The sequence below is a fragment of the Canis lupus genome, chromosome 12 (assembly GCF_011100685.1).
Source record: "Canis lupus familiaris isolate Mischka breed German Shepherd chromosome 12, alternate assembly UU_Cfam_GSD_1.0, whole genome shotgun sequence".
Lineage (NCBI taxonomy): Eukaryota > Metazoa > Chordata > Mammalia > Carnivora > Canidae > Canis > Canis lupus.
The window spans coordinates 62,790,465-62,811,673 of NC_049233.1; the positions used below are offsets into that span (position 1 = coordinate 62,790,465).

The window sequence follows — 21,209 nt, forward strand, 5'->3', positions numbered from 1 at the left end:
CTCCCTAAGTTCCAGAAATTTCTTGAATTCTGCTGTCTGTTGATGGCACCCGCACCCCTCTTTATTGGCGGGTGGGGCAGAGGGAGAGAGTCTTTTTTTTTTTAAGGTGGGGGTAGAGGGAGGAGGACAGAGAATGTTAAGCAGGTTCCAGACCCAGTGTGGAGTCCAACACAGGGCTTGATCTCACAACCCAGAGATCATGACCTGAGCCAAAATTAAGAGTCAGATACTTAACTGACTGAGCCACCCAGGTACCCTATTACCCCTCCTATATCTTTTTTCTTGCTAATCTATTTCCTTTTAAAGTTTTAGTAACTTTTGATGGCTTTTAAAGAACAACATGAGACGCATGTTTGTTCAGCCTGCCATCTTGAACTGGAAGTCAGCTTAAGCTTTCTAGAGAAAAGAAAATATACTTTTTCTTCTGAGAAGAACCAAACACAAAACTATAGCAACACTTCAGGGCCTTCCTAGTCTAGTTGGAAAGAAATAGCATGTGCCAAGACAGATAAGTAATCCTATTACTAACTGGAAGGTTGGATAGAAGTACTTGACAAATTAAGTATAGCAGTTGGACCAACTGTCCAATGACTTGCAAAAAACAGCAGTAATATGGAGACAAACGATTGGGAGGAGGAAAGGGGAGTATAGCCAGGAAATTGACAGCCAGTATTTTTCTAATTCTGAAATAAATTTAGGCCATAATGAATTAAAAAATATGGAATAAAGGGAAGTGGGAGAAAAGGGAACCTTATTTGATTAGAGGAAGAACAAGAACGAAAAGTGTTAGATAAGTTAACTTAATATGAACACATTTAAAGCTGGCCTGTACTTACTGTGAATGCCTGAAACCTTAGTAGGCATGTCAGCAGCTTCTTCTAAGTGCTTCTTCGTTCCTTTGTTCATTTATTCATTCAATAACTATGATTCTCTCCTATAGAGAATAGATTTCTATTTTGTCCAAACAAATGTCACAGATGACAATATAAGCCCAAACACCAAAGTCTTGCCTTATGAAGATCCTGTGTGTAGGTTAAGCAAAAATCAACGTAAATCTGCATTCTTGGTTCACCACAGGGAGAATTTGATGGATCATGTGGCACCTCAATGAGGATGATTAGAGAATATTGGTAGAAGAAGGAAGAGCAAGGAATGGAGTTAGAGAATAAAGCTATTACCATGAAACATTGTAATCTTACAAGCATTTTATTCCACATGTACCATACAGAGTATCACCTTGACACTGAAAATACGAGAATTCATTTTATTTAGTAGAAGTAGCTGAAAAATTAGACTTTGCATGAGCAATTCACTTAACTCCTTCAAGTTCAGTTAACCTTATTTTTTTTTTCAAGTGGGAGTTGGACTTAGTAATCCTTCAGGATCTTACTGTTGCTAAGTCTATAATTCTTTTTTTTTTTAAGATTTATTTATTTATTTATGATAGAGAGAGAGAGGCAGAGACACAGGCAGAGGGAGAAGCAGGCTCCATGCCGGGAGCCCGACGTGGGACTCAATCCCGGGACTCCAGGATCGCGCCCTGGGCCAAAGGCAGGCGCTAAACTGCTGAGCCACCCAGGGATCCCCTAAGTCTATAATTATTTTAAGTACATATTGAATAGTATCTATTTACAGGTATTTTGCTAAACCCTTTGGGAAATACTAAGATATATATCAAAATCCCTGGCCTTCAGGAGACGATAAAGCCAAAAAAGCATATAAGAAGTAAGGCATTAAAAAAAAAAAAAAGAAGTAAGGCATATATAAGTATCTGCATCACACAGCAGTATATTGTGAAAACCATACAGAAAAATCAGTTAAGTGAAAGAAGAGAGAATTTACAACTTGACAACAATTGAGGATGACTACATAAAGCATCATTTGAACTGTGTCTGGAGTCTTCAGTAAGAGTTTGATAGACGACTCTGACTAGGAGTATGCGTACCTACCAACCTAAGCTTGAGCGCAGAAATGAGAAAACAAAGTGTGTTCAGGGAAGTACAGTCAGTCAGTTTATTAATGGAGGAATTGTGTTTCAGTGAGGAGAAAAGAAGTGGAAAGTATAACTTAGAAGTAAGATTATGAATGGTCTCAACCTATGGAGACCAGTAGGGTAAGATTATTCTGAGAGAATGTGTAGATATGGAAGATGCCATGGACTAAGGAACAGAATTGATGCTGAAATATCAACGAAGAAACCAATATGATCATCCAGGTAGGAGATAGTTAGGGTCTGAGGTAGGGCAGTGGCAATCCAATGAAATGGTTGAGGCAGATGACATAGAGATTATGAAATCAGAATTCACAAGGTTCAGTGAATGGTTTGGGTATAACTAAGTATTGAAATCAGTGTGACCGGAAATAATGGAGGTAACTTTAATAAAAATTGTCGAGTCAAGGAGTGAAGTTGATTTTTGAGAAGGGATAATAATAAGAGAATTCCCGGTCTTTCAATAAATCTTTCCCACTTACGTAGTGACAATTTTGATGCAGTAAAAAAGGTACAGTATTCTCTGTGAATCCTTATCTGTTTCTTGAAAAGCCACTATAATTTCTTACAGATATTATTGTTTCTTGTCAATAATGCTTGTCAGTTAGTATGAATCTAAATGGCCTTATGTCCTAATTTGGGGAAGGAATAATATAAGATAGAATTTTTAAAAATATTCTTTAAGAATACCACGCGGAATAGCCACAACTTAGTGGTCCATAAAAGTAAAATTTTACTTTAGATTTGGAGAAGCAATTCACTTATAAATAATAACTATCAAAAACTGTAGCAATAGAAAATGAAGTACAAAAAAGAAAGGAAAATGAAGTACACTCATGTACTAGGAACTGTGAGGAAATACGTGAAGAATTTTTATTACACAACAAAATATATAAACGTATGATAGTTCTAATTAAAACTGCTTGTCCCTTCATTCTCTTAATTGCTATAGTTGACCCATGTATGCTCCCCTTCACCTGATATGGTAATCTGCACTTTCTTGAGTAGGGAGTGAGAAAGGAAATGAAAGCAAAAAGAACCATTTATAATTAGGAAAAAGCTTAGGAGAAAAAAAAGATTTTAAAGTACTAAATAAAGCTGTGAAAACGAAAATTTTTGAAGAGAATAGGCAGTTGTGATTTTTTTTCTCCTGACTTCTGCATAGCACCAGACAGCAAAAATGGTGCTGCCAAATTGCAGACTTCCACTTGACGGATTTTGAAGCATCAGATGAGGGATCCCTGGGTGGCTCAGCGTTTGAGCAGCTGCCTTTGGCTCAGGGTGTGATCCTGGAGTCCTGGGATCGAGTCCCACGTCGGGCTCCCTGCGTGGAGCCTGCTTCTCCCATTGCCTGTGTCTCTGCCTCTCTCTCTCTCTGTGTCTGTCATGAATTAAAACAACAACAACAAAAAATCTTTGAAGTATCAGATGGTTGGTTAAAAACCCTGTTTTCATGTGTCATATTACTTTCACCACGAATAGTCTCCTTTTGCCTTGAATTTTGAAGTGTTGTTTTTATTTTTTCCATGTAATTATTAGATTGTAGGTATTCACCTGCCTTTAGAGTCATGGGCTTGGGAGGAATAAAGACTTTCTGATCCAGTATTTCCCTAAGTGTGTTTGTCAACTGTAGTCATAAGGAAAGGGCTCTGGGATCAATTTGGTTAGGAAATTGCTGGGTTAAATAAACACAGTCAAATAAGAATTTTATTTAGGTGGTGGAGAGGAGAGGTATAGAATCTAAGACTTTAATATGTTAATGTGACTCAACTAAGGAGAAGCAAGATAGAACATTTCACAAACTTATTTGACCACAAAATCCTTTTTTCATGGAGTCTTTCTCAGAATCATTGTTTCATAGAACACATGTGGGGAAACTCTAATCCTTTACATTTAGAGATAAGCAGAAATGAGATGAAATGCTTCATTCGATACTGCATAGCTGTTTACTTAAAAGAATGGACTTGACCTAAGGGCTCCCACCATATTTAGTTTTGCTTCCTTTAGCCCCAAAATTCATAAAAGTCTTTGAAAATTACACGATATCCCAAATTGGGCCCATAAAATACACAAGGTGCTTCAAGAAATAAAACTAATGATTTAATTATTTTTAGTATATTTTGAATTGGCACATTGGCTTTGATGTTAGGTCAGAAGAGCCATTTAATATTTGTAACTGAGGTTACACTTTTGCAATGAGGAAACTTTTTTTTCCCCCCACAAAAATCAACCATCTTTCAAATTATAAAATCTGTTTCCTTTCAAATTATAATGTGTATAACAACAAGTTTCCCCACTTTCCCCAAAAAAAGGACTGGAGGAAATGACTGTTTATGATTTGCTGTCAGTTATGCCAAACCCCATCTCTATATAAACAAACGTATCTTTTAAAAGCTTACTTACTTACATGGCATTATGGTAGACATGCTATTCTTTACCCTGTACATTTTTATTCAACGATATTACATGTTTATTTTTCACATTAATACATGATCTTTAAAAATTTTTTTTTTTATTGAAGCATTGTTGACCTACATGTTACATTAGCTTCAGGTACATAATGTAGTGATTCAACAAGTTCATGCATCATGCTGTGCTCACCACAAGTGTAACTACCATCTGTTACTGTACAAGGCTATTACACTATCATTGACTGTATTCCCTATGACTTTTCATCCTTGTGATTTATTCTTTCCATAACTGCAACTGTGTACCGCTCACTGCCTTTCACCCATTTTGCTCCAACCTTCAGTTTGTTCTCAGAATTTGTGGATCTCTTTCTGCTTTGTTTTGTTTTTTAGATTCCACATATTAGTGAAGTCATATGGTTTTCTCCTTCTCTGTTTGACTCATTTCACTTAGGATAATACCCTCTAGGTATATCTATGTCACAAACAGCAAGATCTTCTTTTAATGGCTCAATAATATTACATTATATAGCTGTACTGTAATTTGTGTCATCGGTTTCCTAGTGACGGACATTAGGGTAGTTGTAATTTGTTTTAAGATGGTGCTGTAGTGAATTTTGATAAAGGTCTTCTGTTGCTTTATTTTTGAACTTTTGTGTATATGTCTGTAGCAATTCCTTGAAGTGGAATTGCTGGGTTAAATAATATGCACATTAAAGTTTTCATAAATATTGCCAAATTGCCTTTAAAAATGGTTAGCTTATCTCCCATTGCCAGCATTGCGACAGGAACCTTGAAAATGGTATAACTCTTACTGGATGTAAAAAAAAGACTTTATGATGTAGAATAGTGAGTATCTTGCCATGTTCATTTTAAAATCATAAAGAAAATTTATGAAGTGTTGATGATCATGATCTCTCTTTCTCTCTCCCTCCCTCCCCTACTCTTTATAGAGCAAATTATTCATGGAAGGATTTAGAAGCCTAAAAGAAGGAGAACCAGTAGAATTCACATTTAAAAAATCTTCCAAAGGCCTTGAATCAATACGGGTAACTGGACCTGGTGGGAGCCCCTGCTTAGGAAGTGAAAGAAGACCCAAAGGGAAGACACTACAAAAAAGAAAACCAAAGGGAGATAGGTAATCATTTTACTTTGTTAGTTTGTGAGTTTATTGTATTTGGGAAAAAAATCTGAAAATGTGTTTGCCTTTTTATTATGTTATTGGATATAATATAGTCTAGTCAAAGTAAATAAAATGCCACCATTGTGAAGTTGAATAAACTTTATTAGGAATATAGGCTATATTGCAATTTGAACTCTGCACTATTTCCCACCAGATTGTTCTGAGATCACAAATGAGAAGTTGAGATTTCCAACAGACAGTGCTATCTATCCCTCTGTGTATGTCTTAACGCCTCATATGTTTTTTCAAATGAAAATACTTTTATTGTTTTGTCTGTTTTTTTTTTTAAGATTTTATTTATTCGTGAGAGAACACACAGAGGGAGGGAGAGAGAGAGGCAGAGACATAGGCAGAGGGAGAAGCAGGCTCCATGCAGGGAGCCCGATGTGGGACTTGATCCTGGGACTTGAGGATCATGCCCTGGGCTGTAGGCAGGCGCCAAACCGCTGAGCCACCCAGGCGTCCCTGTTCTGTCTGTTTTTAAAAGAGAACTCATATTATCTTTTTAAAAGATAACTCATGTTATCTTATAATAAAAAATTATAAGGAAGTCTGAAAAAAATCACTTGAAATCCTAACTAGAGGTAGAAATCATAATATATATGCAGTATTTTTGAAACTTGCTTTTTTTCCCCATTTAACAGTAGATCAAGAACATTTCATATCAGTCATTAGCACCTGTATAAATTCCCACTGTGTGAATATACCAGAATTCATTTATTTTTTGAATGTACCAGAATTTATGCAAGGCTAAAGTAATTTGCTAAATTTAAGCTATTTTGACTATTTTGACCTTATCAATAGTGCCACAGTGGGAATCCTTATATGTACATTTTTGAAAAATTGTCTGTTTATATCCTTGGGATAAATACCTAATATTGAAAAATCTGGATCAAAAATAAGGCATTTAAAATTTTTTGATGTCTGTTTCCAGACTGCTTTCCAGAAATGATTAGGGCCAATATAAAACTCCTTTAAAAATGAGACTGCTCATGGAATGATGTCATTTTATTTTATTTTTAAGATTTTATTACTTATTTAATCAATCTCTACACCCAACATAGGGTTCAAATTTACAATCCTGAGATCAAGAGTCACAGTCTTTGCTGACCTAGCCAGCCAGGGGCACCCCTTAAAGAAATATTTTTTAATTTTTCTTCAATTTTTAAAAATTATTTTATTTTTCAGATTTTATTTATTTATTTGAGAGAAAGAAAAAAATCACTAGTAGGGGGGAGGGACAGAGGGAGAGGCAGAGGGAGAAGCAGATTTTCTATTGAGCAAGAGTGCAATAGAGAGGCTCAATCCCAGGACCTTGAGATCATGACCTGAGCGGAAGGCAGACGTTTAACTGACTGAGCCACCCAGGTGCCCCCAAATTTTTTTTAATGTAGGCTCCATACCCAATATGGGGCTTAAACTTACAACTCTGAGATTGAGTCACATACTCTACCAACTGAGCTAGCCAGGCACCCCTGAATGATGTCATTTAAAAATTTTTTTCTGGGGTTCCTGGGTGGGTCAGTCATTTCAGTATCTGGCTCTTGATTTTTCTCAGGTTATGATCTCAAGGTCATGAGATTGACCCCCACATCAGGCTCTGGACTCAGTGGGGAGTCTGCTTAGAGATTCTCTCTCCCTCTCCCTCTGCCTTCCCTCCCCCCACATGGTTGCCTTCTCTCTCAAATAAAAAATCAAAAAAAAATTTTTCCAATTATATAGGTTAAGAGATACAGCTCGTTCTTTTCCTTTGTGTCCTTTGATTAGATTAGAGGTTTGATATATATATATATATATATATATATTTGAGGTTAAGTATATTTTTATGTCAATTTTCATTTTTCTCTTCTATGAATTATATGTTTTCTGTCCTTTGCTCATATGACTAATGAGGAGTTCATTTGTTATTATTGGTTTGTAAGTTCTCTGTTTAGGAAAAACTCTGTTTTCTTTTTTCCTACTATGAAAAACCTAGTTCTTCCCTACTATCTTTTTCTCTTGTGTGTCTCCTTTATTATTACATGGCACCTTCATTTCTGATACCAAGTGTGTGGAGATTTTACTGCCACACAAAACAGTTCTCCACAACACCAGCTGGATGTCCTATAATTGAACTCGATCCTGGGACCATCTATCTGGAGACAGAGTCAGACCCCACCGGTTAAGGGCTAAGTCCCACAAGACTGTATCCCTCCACACACTTTAGATGCCAGTTGCAAGAAGTGGGTTCCAAGGTTGCCAACTTTTGTTTGATTGGCTATAAATCAGAGGTTCCCACATCATCCTCAGTCTTGGTTAATTTGCTAGAGTGACTCACAGAACTGAGGGAAACTCTTAGGTTTACCAGTTCATTAAAGGATATGATAAAAGATACAGATGAAGAGGATATACAGAGGATGAGGTCTGGGAGGCTCTTAGTGTAAAGGTGGAGTTGGGGTGATCACTCTCCCATTTTGAAGGCTTCGGAACTCCTCACTCTTAGGATTTTATGGAGACTTGCTCATGTAGGTATGATTAATCAGTAACTTCATTTTCAGCCTTTCTCCCCCTTAAAAAAATGGGAGCAGGACAGAAAATTCCAAGCTTCAAATCATGCTTTGGTCTTTCTGGTGAGCAGCCCTTACCTAGGAGCCCACCCAGAATTCCCTTAGAATGAAAGACACTCACCCCTATCACCCAGGATATTAACAGGGGTTGCAAGAGCCCTCTGTCAGGAACAGAGGTCCAATACCAGTGTTAGAACAAGAGATGATCCTAATGGTTTTATCACTTAGGAAGTGACAATGGTTTTAGGAACTCCATGCCAGGAACCAGGAGCAAAGACCAATATGGATTTTCAATTTTCTCACATTGTCTTTATGTATTTATGATGCTAACCTTTTGCCTCAAATAGATATTTTTTCAGCTTGTGAAATAAAATTTAGCTTTAATTATAGTGACTTTTAAAAGTTTTAAAATCATGAATTTGTATACAAACAAGTCTGTCTCTATCTCCTTAATGCTATCTGACTTGATTGCTATTTGGCTTTCCAGCTTGCAAAATTAATCATATATCTATCTAGGGAACCTGAATGACTCAGTCGGTTAAGCATCTGACTCTTGTTTTTGGCTCAGGTCATGATCTCAGGGTTGGGCCATCAAGCCCCACCTTTGGGCTCCATGCTCAGCAGTCTACTTGAGATTCTCTCTCTCTCTCCATCTCCTTCTGGCCTTCCACCCATGCTTGCGTGCACTCTCTCTCTCCCTCCCTCAAATAAATCTTTTTTTTAAAAAGTGTCATACTGGCAGTTTTGCGGTGACAACGCAAAGCGAAAGGGTAAGAATGGAAGCTGAGAATCACTGAGAGGTGGTTCCATTAAAGCAGAAAAACGACGATGGTGGTTCAGATTGGGATGGTAGCAGCAGAAGTGAGGAACAAAAATTCTGACATCGTGAAGGTAGGGGAAATAGGATTTACTTTTGGATCAGATGTGGACTCTGAGAGAAAGTGAAATATTCAGGATGACTCCAAGGTTTGTTTGGCTTGAGCAGTCAGAAAGATGAAGAGACCATTTACCAAGAGGGAAAAGACTAGAGAAGGAGCAGAAAATTAGAAGTATGGTCTCAGATATATTTAGCTGGAGATTTATAATAGACATTGATTGGAAAAATAGATTAGGCAAGTGGATGCAAGAGTATGGAGTTCCAAGGCTCTATAAAAAGACTTGGCAATATTCAGCAGAAAGGTGGTATTTACAGCCTTAACACTGAATGAGATCACCATCAGAGTGAGTATACGTGGAAAAGAGAAGACCACTAAACTGTAGCACATTCCAGCACCCAGTAATCAGGAGAGTAGAAGCAAAGGGCATTAAGTTAGAAGGAGGGAAATAGGAAAATTAAAAGGGTTTTGTCTCATAAGTCAAGGAAAGAAGTATTTCAAGAAGGAGAGGGACTCCCGTGTGTGAAATGGTGTTGATGGTGAAATGATTAAGATAACCACCAAGACTTGAGCATTTAGCAACAAGGAAATCACTGGTGAAGTTGACAAGGTCAGATTCAGTGGACTGTTGGGAGTGAAAGTCTAAGCTGGTTATGTTCAATAGAAGGAAAGGAGAGGAAGTGGAGACAGCAAATTTAGACAGTTTGGGGAGTTTTCCTGTAAATGATAGCAGAAAAATCAAGCAACAGCTGAGGCATAGAACTTATAGCATGTTTATGTGTCAGTGAGAATGGTCCAGTAGAAAGGGGAAGATTGAACATTCAGAAAAGAGGAGGTCAATCGTTGGAGTGATTTTCCTTGTTGAAAATCAGAAGAAAAAAAAAAAAAGAAAAGAAAATCAGAGAGAGGTTTGGGATATAAAGCATAATGGAGACAGCTAGCCTTGCAAGCACGGATAGTTCATTTCTTCAGAAGTAGAGGTAAGACACAGCGCACAGGTACAGATACAGGTGAGTAGATACAAGAATGAAATAAGGTGAGATTTCTGAGCTTTTTATCCAGTTTTCTTAGTGAAATTTCAAGCAAGGTCATCAACTGGAGAGGGATGGTAGAAGAGGTAGTTTGGAGATTTACAAAGAAAGAAGGTATAAAATAGGAGATTAAGGGGCTCCTGGGTGTCTCAGTCCATTAAGCGTCTAATTCTTGGTTTAGGCTCAGGTCATGATCTCATGGGTCATGAGATCGAGTCCTGTGTCAGGCTCCACACTCAGCAGGGAGTCTACTTAAAGATTCTCTCCCTCTGCCTCTCCCCCTACTCATTCACGCATGTTCTCTCTCTCTCTCTCTCTCTCTCTCTCTCAAATAAATACATAAATCTTTTTAAAAATTGAAACAGGGGACACCTGGGTGGCTCAGCAGTTGAGCACCTGCCTTGGCCCAGGGCGTGATCCTGGAATCTGGGGATCGAGTCCCACATCAGGCTCCCTGAATGGAGCCTGTTTTCTCCCTCTGCCTGTGTCTCTGCCTCTCTCTGTGTGTCTCTCATGAATAAATAAATAAAATCTTTTAAAAATAATAAAAAAGATAAAAAATTGAAATAGGAAAAGAGTGAACTCATTATAGAGAAAAAGGTGGAATTACAGGTAATACCACAACCCTATTGAAGATTAGTGGACATGGATTTAAAGTAACGTCACTCAGTATGATTGTGTTTTTTCTCCAGCCACTGGTGACTTCATGGCTACAGCTGTGAAATAGGCAGAACGATGGATTTATTAATAAGTTGGTTTCCTAGTTGAGAATGACAAAGGGAGACACGGGCACTGACAGTGTGTACAAGGGAGCAGTTCTAATGATGGATTATACAGTATAAACTAGGTAAGGAGTGAAGTCATTGAAAAAGTGGCAGGCTCATGGGGTGTGGGTTATAGGTGGGGTGCTAGAATTGGTGTAGTTGGGGTGCTAGAAAGAATGAGAGAGTAGAAGTTGGTGGTCATCAGAGGGTGAATTACTGCTTCCACAGTCGATATTTGTTGTGTATCTTACTGTGATTAAAGCCTTTACACAATTTGGTATCTAATGATTTCCAACTGATGATCAAACATGCTAATGTTTTCCATGTAATGATCAAATATCCCAAGGATGTTTATAATTTTTGTTGTAAGATTAGCAGTTCTGGTTTTCCATGTGCCACGATTTTTGTAAAATGGTAGAAACAAATTGCAGTTAAATAATCAAATAAGCAGAGACTTCTGTTACAGAAACTGAAACAATGAGAAAGCAGGATGTGGCACTGTTAACTGATGTTTGGAGCAGTTTCCAAGGCATTGATGTGCTTCCTAAATGCTTAAAAGACTTGAGAGATCTATGGTAACTTTCTTGATTTCTTTTATGGTTATTAATCATATTTACTTCTGCAGAAAGCCTTAAATAATGAGAATAAAATTGTGCTTTGACCAGATTTTCATGTTTATTAGTGTAGCTATGGTCCATTTAAAAATGTCCCCAGTTGTCTAAAACTTATCTTCTGTGGTTGTTTTTTTCAAATCAGAATGCAATTAAGGAACCTGGCATTGAGTTAGTTTTATATGTCTTAAGTCTCTTGCGATCTAGAACAGTCCCTCCCTACACACGCGCATCCGTTAGGAAGGACTTTTATGACATTAACTTGTTAAAGAGACTAGACCAACTGTCTTGTAGAGTGTGCCATAATTGGGATTCATTCTAGTGTCTTTAAACTTGTTTCTCCAACATGTATATATTCTATGAATTGGAAGTATTATGCAAAAATGTGTATCTTGAACCTAACAAAATTCTCTCAACCTAACTTTTAGTTAACAGGCAATATAAGGGTTAGAGTGACAAGTTGAAAAACACCAGATTGAATCCAGATCATAGCCTGAATTTAGCTAATGGTTCCTTACTATTAGATTGAGGTTATTCATCTTTGACAAGAAGGTCATGGAGGTGGTGCTGCATTCTTCTCATTGTATCCTGTCAGATGGCAAAGGATTTTTATTTTTTTCCACTACTTTTTCTTTTCATAATTAGCAATTTGTGATGAGATATTTTGAGGCCATGTAAATATCATATATTTTTTAAAGATTTTCTTCATTTATTCATGAGAGACACAGAGAGAGGCAAAGACATAGACAAAGGGAGAAGCAGGCTTCCTGCAGAGAGCCTGATGTGGGACTCGGTCTCAAGACCCTTGGGGTCACGACCTGAGCTGAAGGCAGAAGCTCAACCACTGAGCCACCCAGGCATCCTAAATATCATCATCTTTATCAAACTTTCCATTTTTTATTTATTATCTCAATATGCATCATGAGTTTCTGTCTTTATCAATAAATTATGTTATTTAATAATTATTTTAATGCTCAAGGTTTTTAGATTCTGTTACTAGTTCCAGCTGGTTTCTGTGTCCTTTTGACACACCCTCATCATTTTTGAATACTTCTTTCAAGTACTTACTCAAGTACTTTGATACTTGCAAACTCATAGCCTACAAAATATTTAAAATAATGATAATTAAATAATTACTTTGGTTTGCTAAAGTACTAGAAAGCTAGAGTTCCAGTTAACTTCTATTTTAAAATGTAAGCATTGGTATATTTCTATGTATTTTGTTTGCATGGAGAGCTGTTTTTATTTTATTTTTTAAATTGTGATATATTAAAATTCACTTTTTTCTTTTGGTATACTCTTCTGTGAATTTTTACATATATGTTCATGTAGTTACCATTATTATCTGGTTTCAGAACACTCTATCACCCCCAAAATTTCCCTCTTTTTTTTCAATTAGGCTCCACGTTGGACGTGGAGCCCAAGGCAAGGCTTGAATCATGACCCTGCTATCAAAACCTGAGCTGAGATGAAGGAAGAGTCATATGCTTAATTGACTGAGCCACTCAGGTGCCCCAACCCTCTGTCTTTTTTTTCCCCCACCGTCTTTTGCAGTTATTTCTCCCCCACCTAAAACCCTTGGCCACCACTGACCTATTCTGTATCACTATACTTTTGTCTTTCCATGAATAGAGTAAAAGTGGAATTATACCTTCCCTGCCCTCAGTTAGATTGAGATATAACTGACATATTGTGTTAGTTTAAGGTGTTCAGCATCATGAGTTCATATATGTATATACTGGGGAATGATTACCACAGTAAGTTTAGTTAGCACCCATCGCTTTCACATAGTTACAAATTTTGTCTTGTGATGAGAACTTCTGAAATTTACAATTAGCAACTTTCAGATATACAATACAGTATTGTTAACTTTAGTCACCATGCACTGTTCATTAAATGTCAGAACTTCTTGTCTTAGTGACTGCAAGTTTCTACCTTTTGATCACCTTCACCTGTTTCATCCAGCCCCAACCCCCACCTCTGGCAACCACCAATCTGTTCAGCGTCAAGTTTAGTTTCTTTAGATTCCTATATAAGTAAGGTGATACAGTATTTATCTTTCTCTGTCTGACTTATTTTACCTAGCATGATGCTTTCAAGATCCGTTAAAGTTGTCTCCAATGACAGGATTTCCTTTTTTATGGCTGATTAAGTCATGTGTGTGTATGTGTGTGTATCTCACATTTTCATTATCTGTTCATTTACTAGTAGACTCTTAGGTTGTTTCTATGTCTTAGCTGTTGTAAATAGTGCTGCAGAGAACACAGAGGGGGCCGATATCTCTTTAAGAGAATGATTTCATTTCCTTTGAATATATACACGGAAGTGGGATTGCTGGATCATATGGTAGTTTTATTTTTTTGAAAAACCTCCATATTGTTTTCCATTTTGGTTGAACTAATTAACATTGCCACCAGCAGTCGGACAATTGGGTGCAGAGAACCAGGAGGGGGATACATAACCTTTCCAATATAAACCTCCCAAATACTTAAGAAACTGTTGAAAAGAAACCATGATAAATATAGGACAATGCAGTACAAGTACAAATAAGAAGGAGCAGTGATAAGAGTCTGCTCTCCATGTGGGCTCCCTTCCTTTCTACCAACGGTGCATAAGAGTTCCCTTTTTCCCACATCCTCCCCAACACTTGTTATTTCTTGTCTTTTTGTTTATAGGCAGATGGGAGATGATATTTTACTGTGCTTTTTGATTTGACTTTCCCTGTCAAATGATTAGTGATATTTGATGACGTTGATTAGTGATTAGTGATATTTAGCACCTTTTTGTGTACCAGTTGGCCATTTGTATGTTTTCTTTGGAAAAATATCTGTTAGGTTCCTCTGCCCACTTTTAATCAGATTATTTGTTTGTTTGCTTAATGAATCATATGAGTTCTTTATAGATTTTGAATATTAGCCTTTTATCAGATATATGATTTGCAGATATTTTCTTCCCTTGTATAAGTTGCCTTTTCATTTGTTTAATGGTTTCTTTTGTCGTGTAGAAGTTTTTTTGTTTCGTTTGTTTATTTTTGCTTTTGTTGTCAAATCCAAAAAATCGTTGCCAAGACTGATGTCTGAGAACTTAAACCTTAGGTTTTCTTCTACTAGGAGTTTTGTGGTTTCAGGCCTCATGTTCAAGTCTTAAAACTATTTTGAGTTGATTTTTGTGTATGGTGTAAGATAGTGGTCCAGTTTCTTCTTTGTTTTTTTTTTGTTTTTTTGCAAGTGACTGCCCGGTTTTCCCAATACCATTTGGTAAAGAGACTGTCCTTTCCCCATTGTATTTTCTTAACTCCTTTGTCATAAATTAATTGGCCACATATGTGGGTTTATTTTTGATCTTTCTGTTCTGTTTCATTGGTCTGAGTCTTTTTTTTTTTTTAGATTTTATTTATTTATTCATGAAAGACACACAGAGAAAGGCAGAGACATAGGGAGAGGGAGAAGCAGGCTCCCTGCAGAGAGCCTAATGGGGGACTCGATTCCAGGACCCCGGGATCACACCCTGAGCCAAAGGCTGACGCTTAACCACTGAGCCACCCAGGTGTCCCTATGAGTCTGTTTTTATGTATTGTTATGCCAGTACCATACTGTTTGATTACTATTATTTTGTAATAAAGTTTGAAATCAGAGAGTGCGATGTTCCCAGCTTTGTTCTTCTTCAAGGTTGCTTTGACTATTCAGTGTTTTTGTGGCTCCATTCAAATTTTAGGAATGTGTGTACTGTTTTCTGTGAAAACTGCCATTGAAATTTTGATAAAGATTCCGTTGAATCTGTAGATCACTTTGGGTGGTATGGGCATTTTAACAATATTAATTATTCCAGTCCGTGAGCACAGAATAGCTTTTCATTTATTTGTGTTTTCCTCAATTTTTTTCATTAATGCTTTGTGGTTTTCAGTATATAGATCTTTCACCTCCTTGGTTAAATGTATTTCTAGGTATTTTAATCTTTTTGATGCAATTGTGTATGAGACTGTTTTCTTAATTTCTGTTCCTGATAGTTCATTGTTAGTGTGCAGGAATCAAATGATTTTTGTATATTGATTTTGCATTCTGCAGCTTATTGAATTTGCTTATTAGTTCTAACAGTGTTTTGGTAGGATCTTTTGAGGTTTCTTTATCATGTCATCTGCAAATGGAGACAATTTTACATCTTCCTTTCCGATTTGGACGCCTTTTTTTTTCCTTATGTAACTACTTTAAGTAGGGGTTCTAGAACTATGTTGAAAGTGTTAAGAGTGGGCATCCTTGTCTTACTCATGATCTTGAAGGAAAAACTTGCAGCTTTTTACCACTGTATAATATTAAGCTGTGGGCTTGTTATATATGGCCCTTATTATTTGGGGTGTTTCCTCTATACCCACTTCTTGGCAGTTCTTATTATGAATGGATGTTGAATTGTGTCAGATGTTTCTTCTACATCTGTTGGATGATCATATGACTTTTATCCTCCATTTTCATATGATAATATTACACTTATTAATTTGTAGATGTTAAACCATTCTTTTAATTCTGGAATAAATCCCACTTCGTAACAATGTATGATTCTTTTAATGTATTGTTGAATTCAGTTTTTTTTTAGTTTTTTAATATTTTATTGAGGATTTTGCATTTTATATTCATCAGGGATATTGACCTATAATTTTCTTTTCTTATAGTATCCTTGTCTGGTTTCAGTATCAGGGTAATGCTGGGCTCATAAAATGAGTTTGGAAGTGTTCCCTTATCTTCTGTATATTTGAAGTGTTTGAGATGGATTGGTATTAAGTCTTATCTGTTTGGTACAATTTACCAGTGAAGCAATGAAGTCCTGGACTTTTCCTTGTAAGGAAATTTTTTATTACTCCTTAGTAGTAATTGGTGTATGCAGATTTTTTTTTTCTTCATAATTCAATCTTGGTAGGTTCTGTGTTTCTGGGAATCTATCCATTTCGGTTGTCCAGTTTTGTTGTGGTATAATTGTTCATAGTAGTCTGTTTTGAGCCTTTGTATTTTTGTGGTATCAGTTATAATGTCTCCTCTTTTATTTCCAATTTCATTTATTTGAGTCCTCTCTCCTTTTTTCTTAGTATGTCTAGCTAACGGCTTTTCTATTTCATCTTTTCAAAGAACTAAATAAAAAATTAAAACTATGAAATTTTTATTACATGGAATTAACATTTAAAAATTTGTAATTTGGTTCCATAACTCAAAAGAAAAAAGAAGTATTTGTTCAATTTTAATATATATATCTCATATATATGATAGAATCATATTTTGTGAAGATTTATGTCTTTGTGGCAAGAAATATAAAATAATTTTAAGGATTCTATCTTAATTTTACGTAAGCTATTTACAAAAGAAAGTGGGATTAGTTTTTTCATTCTGTCTTAAAATTCTGCTGAATTTAGTATACAGTTACCAGTGTTCAGCAGTGTGTTACCTTGTCTTATTTTAAGACCCCCACATTTAAAATATTTTTGAAAAATTTCAAATGAAATAATTTCCAATTTATTTTTGGGATTTTTAATGTATATAATCAAAAGAATAGAGATTTAATGACCCCTATAAAGTTCTTTTAATAATAAAATGAAGTTAATACTAAATTTTAAAACTTTATTTTACTCCTCAAAATCTGGCCTATGCTTGATAACTTTTGTTTTTTTATAAAGCCTTATTAATTTACTATGAAGTAAAAGAAGTAACTTCTAACAGAGTAAAATTATGGGAGAAGAGAGTAAAATGATTATTTTATTTGCCGTTGTTAATTTTTAGAATTTATATGGAATAATTATTTCAGACTATAATATAGAATTAAATATTTCATGTAATAAGATTTTATTTTGTATTAACAAATGTGTTGTATTAGTAAAAATGATATGGACTGAAACAGATGGTCTGGAAATCTTTCTATGAAGGTTAAATGATTTTAATCATTAATAATTAAGGAATAAAAATACATGTTGGCCTTAAATACATTTGAAGTGCATATATATACATGGTTAATATATATATTGGGTATATAAGCTTCATCTTTTATTGTTTGTGGTTTCTGGTTTTTTTACCTCTTTTTTATTCTAAATTTTTTCTAGGGTCCTGACTATTTTCTTTGTTCTCTTTAACCTTCCACATCTTTTGACCCAACGACACAGTCCAAGAAGTGCTGTTCATTATAATGCAGTTCCTTTCAACAATGTTGACCTGAGATTTTTAAAATAACAGAAAATAATACCAATGTTCTACTGCTTTCATTCCATTTCAAGCAATATTTTATTTGCATCACTGCATTAGTACATGATTAAGCTTTTTGTTTTTTCTCTGAGTTGAAGTTTTAATATATTTTGTTTAGAAAGAAGGTTAAGTGTTATGTTCAGTTTTACTGCTTTTCACATTGAAATGTAGGAAATTCCTTTCATTTCATCATATTAAAAACTACTTGTAAGTTTTAAGATATTCTTCATGTAGACTTAAAAATTGATGTGAAATTTGACATTTCCAGTATTAAAGTGGTGGTAGAATGTCACATTATGACGTACTTACCATTCATTTATGGTCAGAAAGACCAAGGTGAATATAAACAGAAACTCATTATATATGTTAATTTGTTATCAGCTTGGAAGAGCTAACTTGCTTTTTTAAAAAATAAAAGTAAAGATAAATGATAGTAAAGTTATTTTTACAGGGCCACAATTTTTTTATTTCAAATTCTTTAAGTTTGCAAAAAGGTTTTGGAGGCCATAAGATTTTTTAAAATCTAGTTTTGGCTTTTCTCATTGAAGGACTGTATATTTTCATTTATTAAAAATAAAAAGTATTTATTTAATGCCCTCATTTACCTTTAGAGCAAGTGAGCTCAAAGCTAACTAGTGGTGACTTTTCTACCCCCTCCCCCACCTACCTCAGCAGTATAGCATCTTTCATTCTTTGTGGTATAACTTGAAGTTTTTCAGGTACTTTATAGTTAGGAATTATAGTGGTATGTTTTTTTCATTTTGAAATCTACGTCCGTAGCATTACTGAAAATAATAAATCTACTTGTTTATGATGCCATTTTATTAAGGTTATCTGTTTCACATTAAAAGTTCTTCTGTGATTTTATTTTTATATTTATTATATCCCAGAACCTGCTCCCAAAAGAAAAAGAAAATGCACTTTAGATGCGGGAGATGTTTGAAAACTGTAAATCAACAAATTCCAATAAATAACTGTTTCACCCTGATACTTGTGTGATTAGATTTAGGAATTTGCTGTTTAGTAGGTTCCTATTGTGGAAGAGAAATCTCTCAGGCATGAATTGATAGTCCAGATCCTTTGAGGTCTGTCTATTCTGACCTCTGACCCCTATTCTTACAAGGTCAACATCTGAGGGCAGGAGATTAAGGCAGTTTAAAGACCGGAATGGTAAATGGAATGGAAAAATTAGCCAGCACATTTTGGGTGCAAAACATCAAAGTCATCAAATAGTTTGCTTATTTTAAACCTGGCTTATGTGTGTAACAAGCTAATTTTAGTGTTTTTGTTGGAATCAGAAAAATTTAATAGCCTTATTGAAGATTCTGTTTATTTAATAATAAATTTTAACCGTATAGTACAAATTAGGTTCACCAGGCTTAACCTCAAAATATCAGAAAATGGAGAAATAATTTGTCAGTTTCAATACATTTTAGTCTTGTGTCTGGTTTGGAGATTTAATTTAAGTTTAAATTGGAGTTTAAAATTAGCTTTTACTATGAAATAACTTTAGTTTATCAACAATGTTGAATAAAATGTATGTGCACCTAGATTCGCTGGTAATTTGAAAAGTAACTGAGGATTTAGTTGTAATTATATACTATTGACTTTTATGAAAAATCTATTTTTAAATGGTAGGGGTAGAAAATAGAAGAAAGTGAATTGGTCAAGCAGAGACAATTTCTCCTTTGTCTTTCTTACTTTGGGCTTTTATATTTTACTTTTCCCTCTTAAAATGTTCCTTTAATATGTATTTCATTATAATAGCAAAATACAGACTTTAAAGCTTAGTTCCTATGTTTTGGTCCATTGTAAACAATTCCCCACCACCCTTTATTTCACATTTGTTTGCATCATAGCTGTGGATTTGCATCTTCTGCTTCCTACTAATGACTGGCAAGAGCTGGAGTTGAATAACTGAACTGTTGCATCGAAGTTTCCATTTATCTATCTAGTGACTAAGGGCATTAGTAAAACCAATGGAATACCCACATTTCCTTAATTCTTAAGCATTTTTTATTCTACCTCAAATTTTCCTTATTGTAGACTTAATTTTAGGGTGGTTTCCTAAGTCCTTTCTTCTTGTGATTATTTTGCCAGAGATCTCTTAATGAGGCAATTATAGTTGTTTCCTTCATTCACATTATCTTAGCAGATGCTCTCCCTGCTGTGACCTCTGTTCAGACTGGGCAGACAATGTGCCATTCTCATCACCCTGCACAAGACATTGTGCGGGGCTGAGCTTCCTTTGGCGCTGCATAGGTCTCCCCAGAAGCCTGATAAGCATGGGCAGAAGCCAAGTGGCAAATCATCATAATTTTAGATTGATTTTCTGATTGCTGTTTTATTCTGAGCATAATAAATAGTAAAGTAATGCAGAAAAAATATTACAGAAGCAACTTTAATAATATTTCAAGTAGAAATTGCTGGTTTAACTTTATGTAATTTTCTTCCTTTAGACTGTGGTCTTGGTGAAAGTGAGGTCAAATATTCATAGTATGGTTTCAATACAAGGGGTTATGAGAATTGCCTAATAGTTCAAAATCTGGAGATCCTTTCAGAAAATGAAATGTGTATTTTTAATGAACATAGGACATTGTTCAAAGTATGACTTTTAAATTTATAAAACAAAAATCATCATGTTTATATCCGGTGTGGTCCCCACTTGGTTTCTGTGTGAACCCAATAAGGACTGATTAAGATGAAGACTAATCAGCCAAAAATTTCCATCCTTTACACTGCTAAATCCCTCCACTGAAATAGTAGTTCTAAGCCCCAAACCCAAGTGTAACAATCTAGGGAATTACAAAGTTCTTAGAAGCTTTGAGCTAGCTTTTCTTTATTCTCCATTAATGAGGAAGTACAAGTCAAATTTGGCTCTGATGAATTTGAAGAACCTATGCAAAGGTCCTTTCAAATTTATACTGGAATTTTAATTTTTTGAAATTTGGTTAAAATAGATTGAGAGTATGACTTGAACTGTACTCATACTGTAATGAAGTTTTCTTTTGCTCGTATCAATAGGATTCTCTTATTTATATTATAATTTATAATGTATAAATTTTTTTTAATATTTTTTTTCTTTATTTATTTATGATAGTCACACAGAGAGAGAGAGAGAGAGAGGCAGAGACACAGGCAGAGGGAGAAGCAGGCTCCATGCACCGGGAGCCCGACGTGGGATTCGATCCCGGGTCTCCAGGATCGCGCCCTGGGCCAAAGGCAGGCGCCAAACCACTGCGCCACCCAGGGGTCCCTAATGTATAAATTTTAATCTGCTTACACTTATCAGTAAAAAGTACTAATTTGCTTAAATCAGGTTCTATTTTAGTAAAATCAGGTTCACAATAAGTTTTTATATCATGTTTTAACAGTACATTTTCAGATAATGAACTATTTTTAAAGTGTAACTCCTTTGCATATAAGCAGAGAATAAATATTAAATTTTAAAAATGTTATGTAAAGAGAAAATGGCTCTGCAGTCATCTTTTCTTAAAAGAAAATCTCAAGTCAAACAAGAATTCAGGAATTTTAGCCTCCACAATTTTTAGGTGTAGTCTTGTCTATTGTATGATTATTGTATGAT

The 21,209-nt window shown here is 35.3% G+C and overlaps 1 protein-coding gene across 7 annotated transcripts in view; it reads left to right on the forward strand.

Moving 5' to 3' along the window:
• LIN28B (lin-28 homolog B) overlaps positions 1 to 21,209 on the forward strand; it is a 125,639-nt gene that overhangs the window by 60,107 nt on the left and 44,323 nt on the right. For all 7 annotated transcript variants that reach the window (XM_038554818.1, XM_038554822.1, XM_038554820.1 and 4 more), the window contains one exon: positions 5,352 to 5,536. In XM_038554818.1, the coding sequence (XP_038410746.1) occupies positions 5,352 to 5,536 (185 nt within the window). The remainder of the gene's footprint in view (positions 1 to 5,351; positions 5,537 to 21,209) is intronic.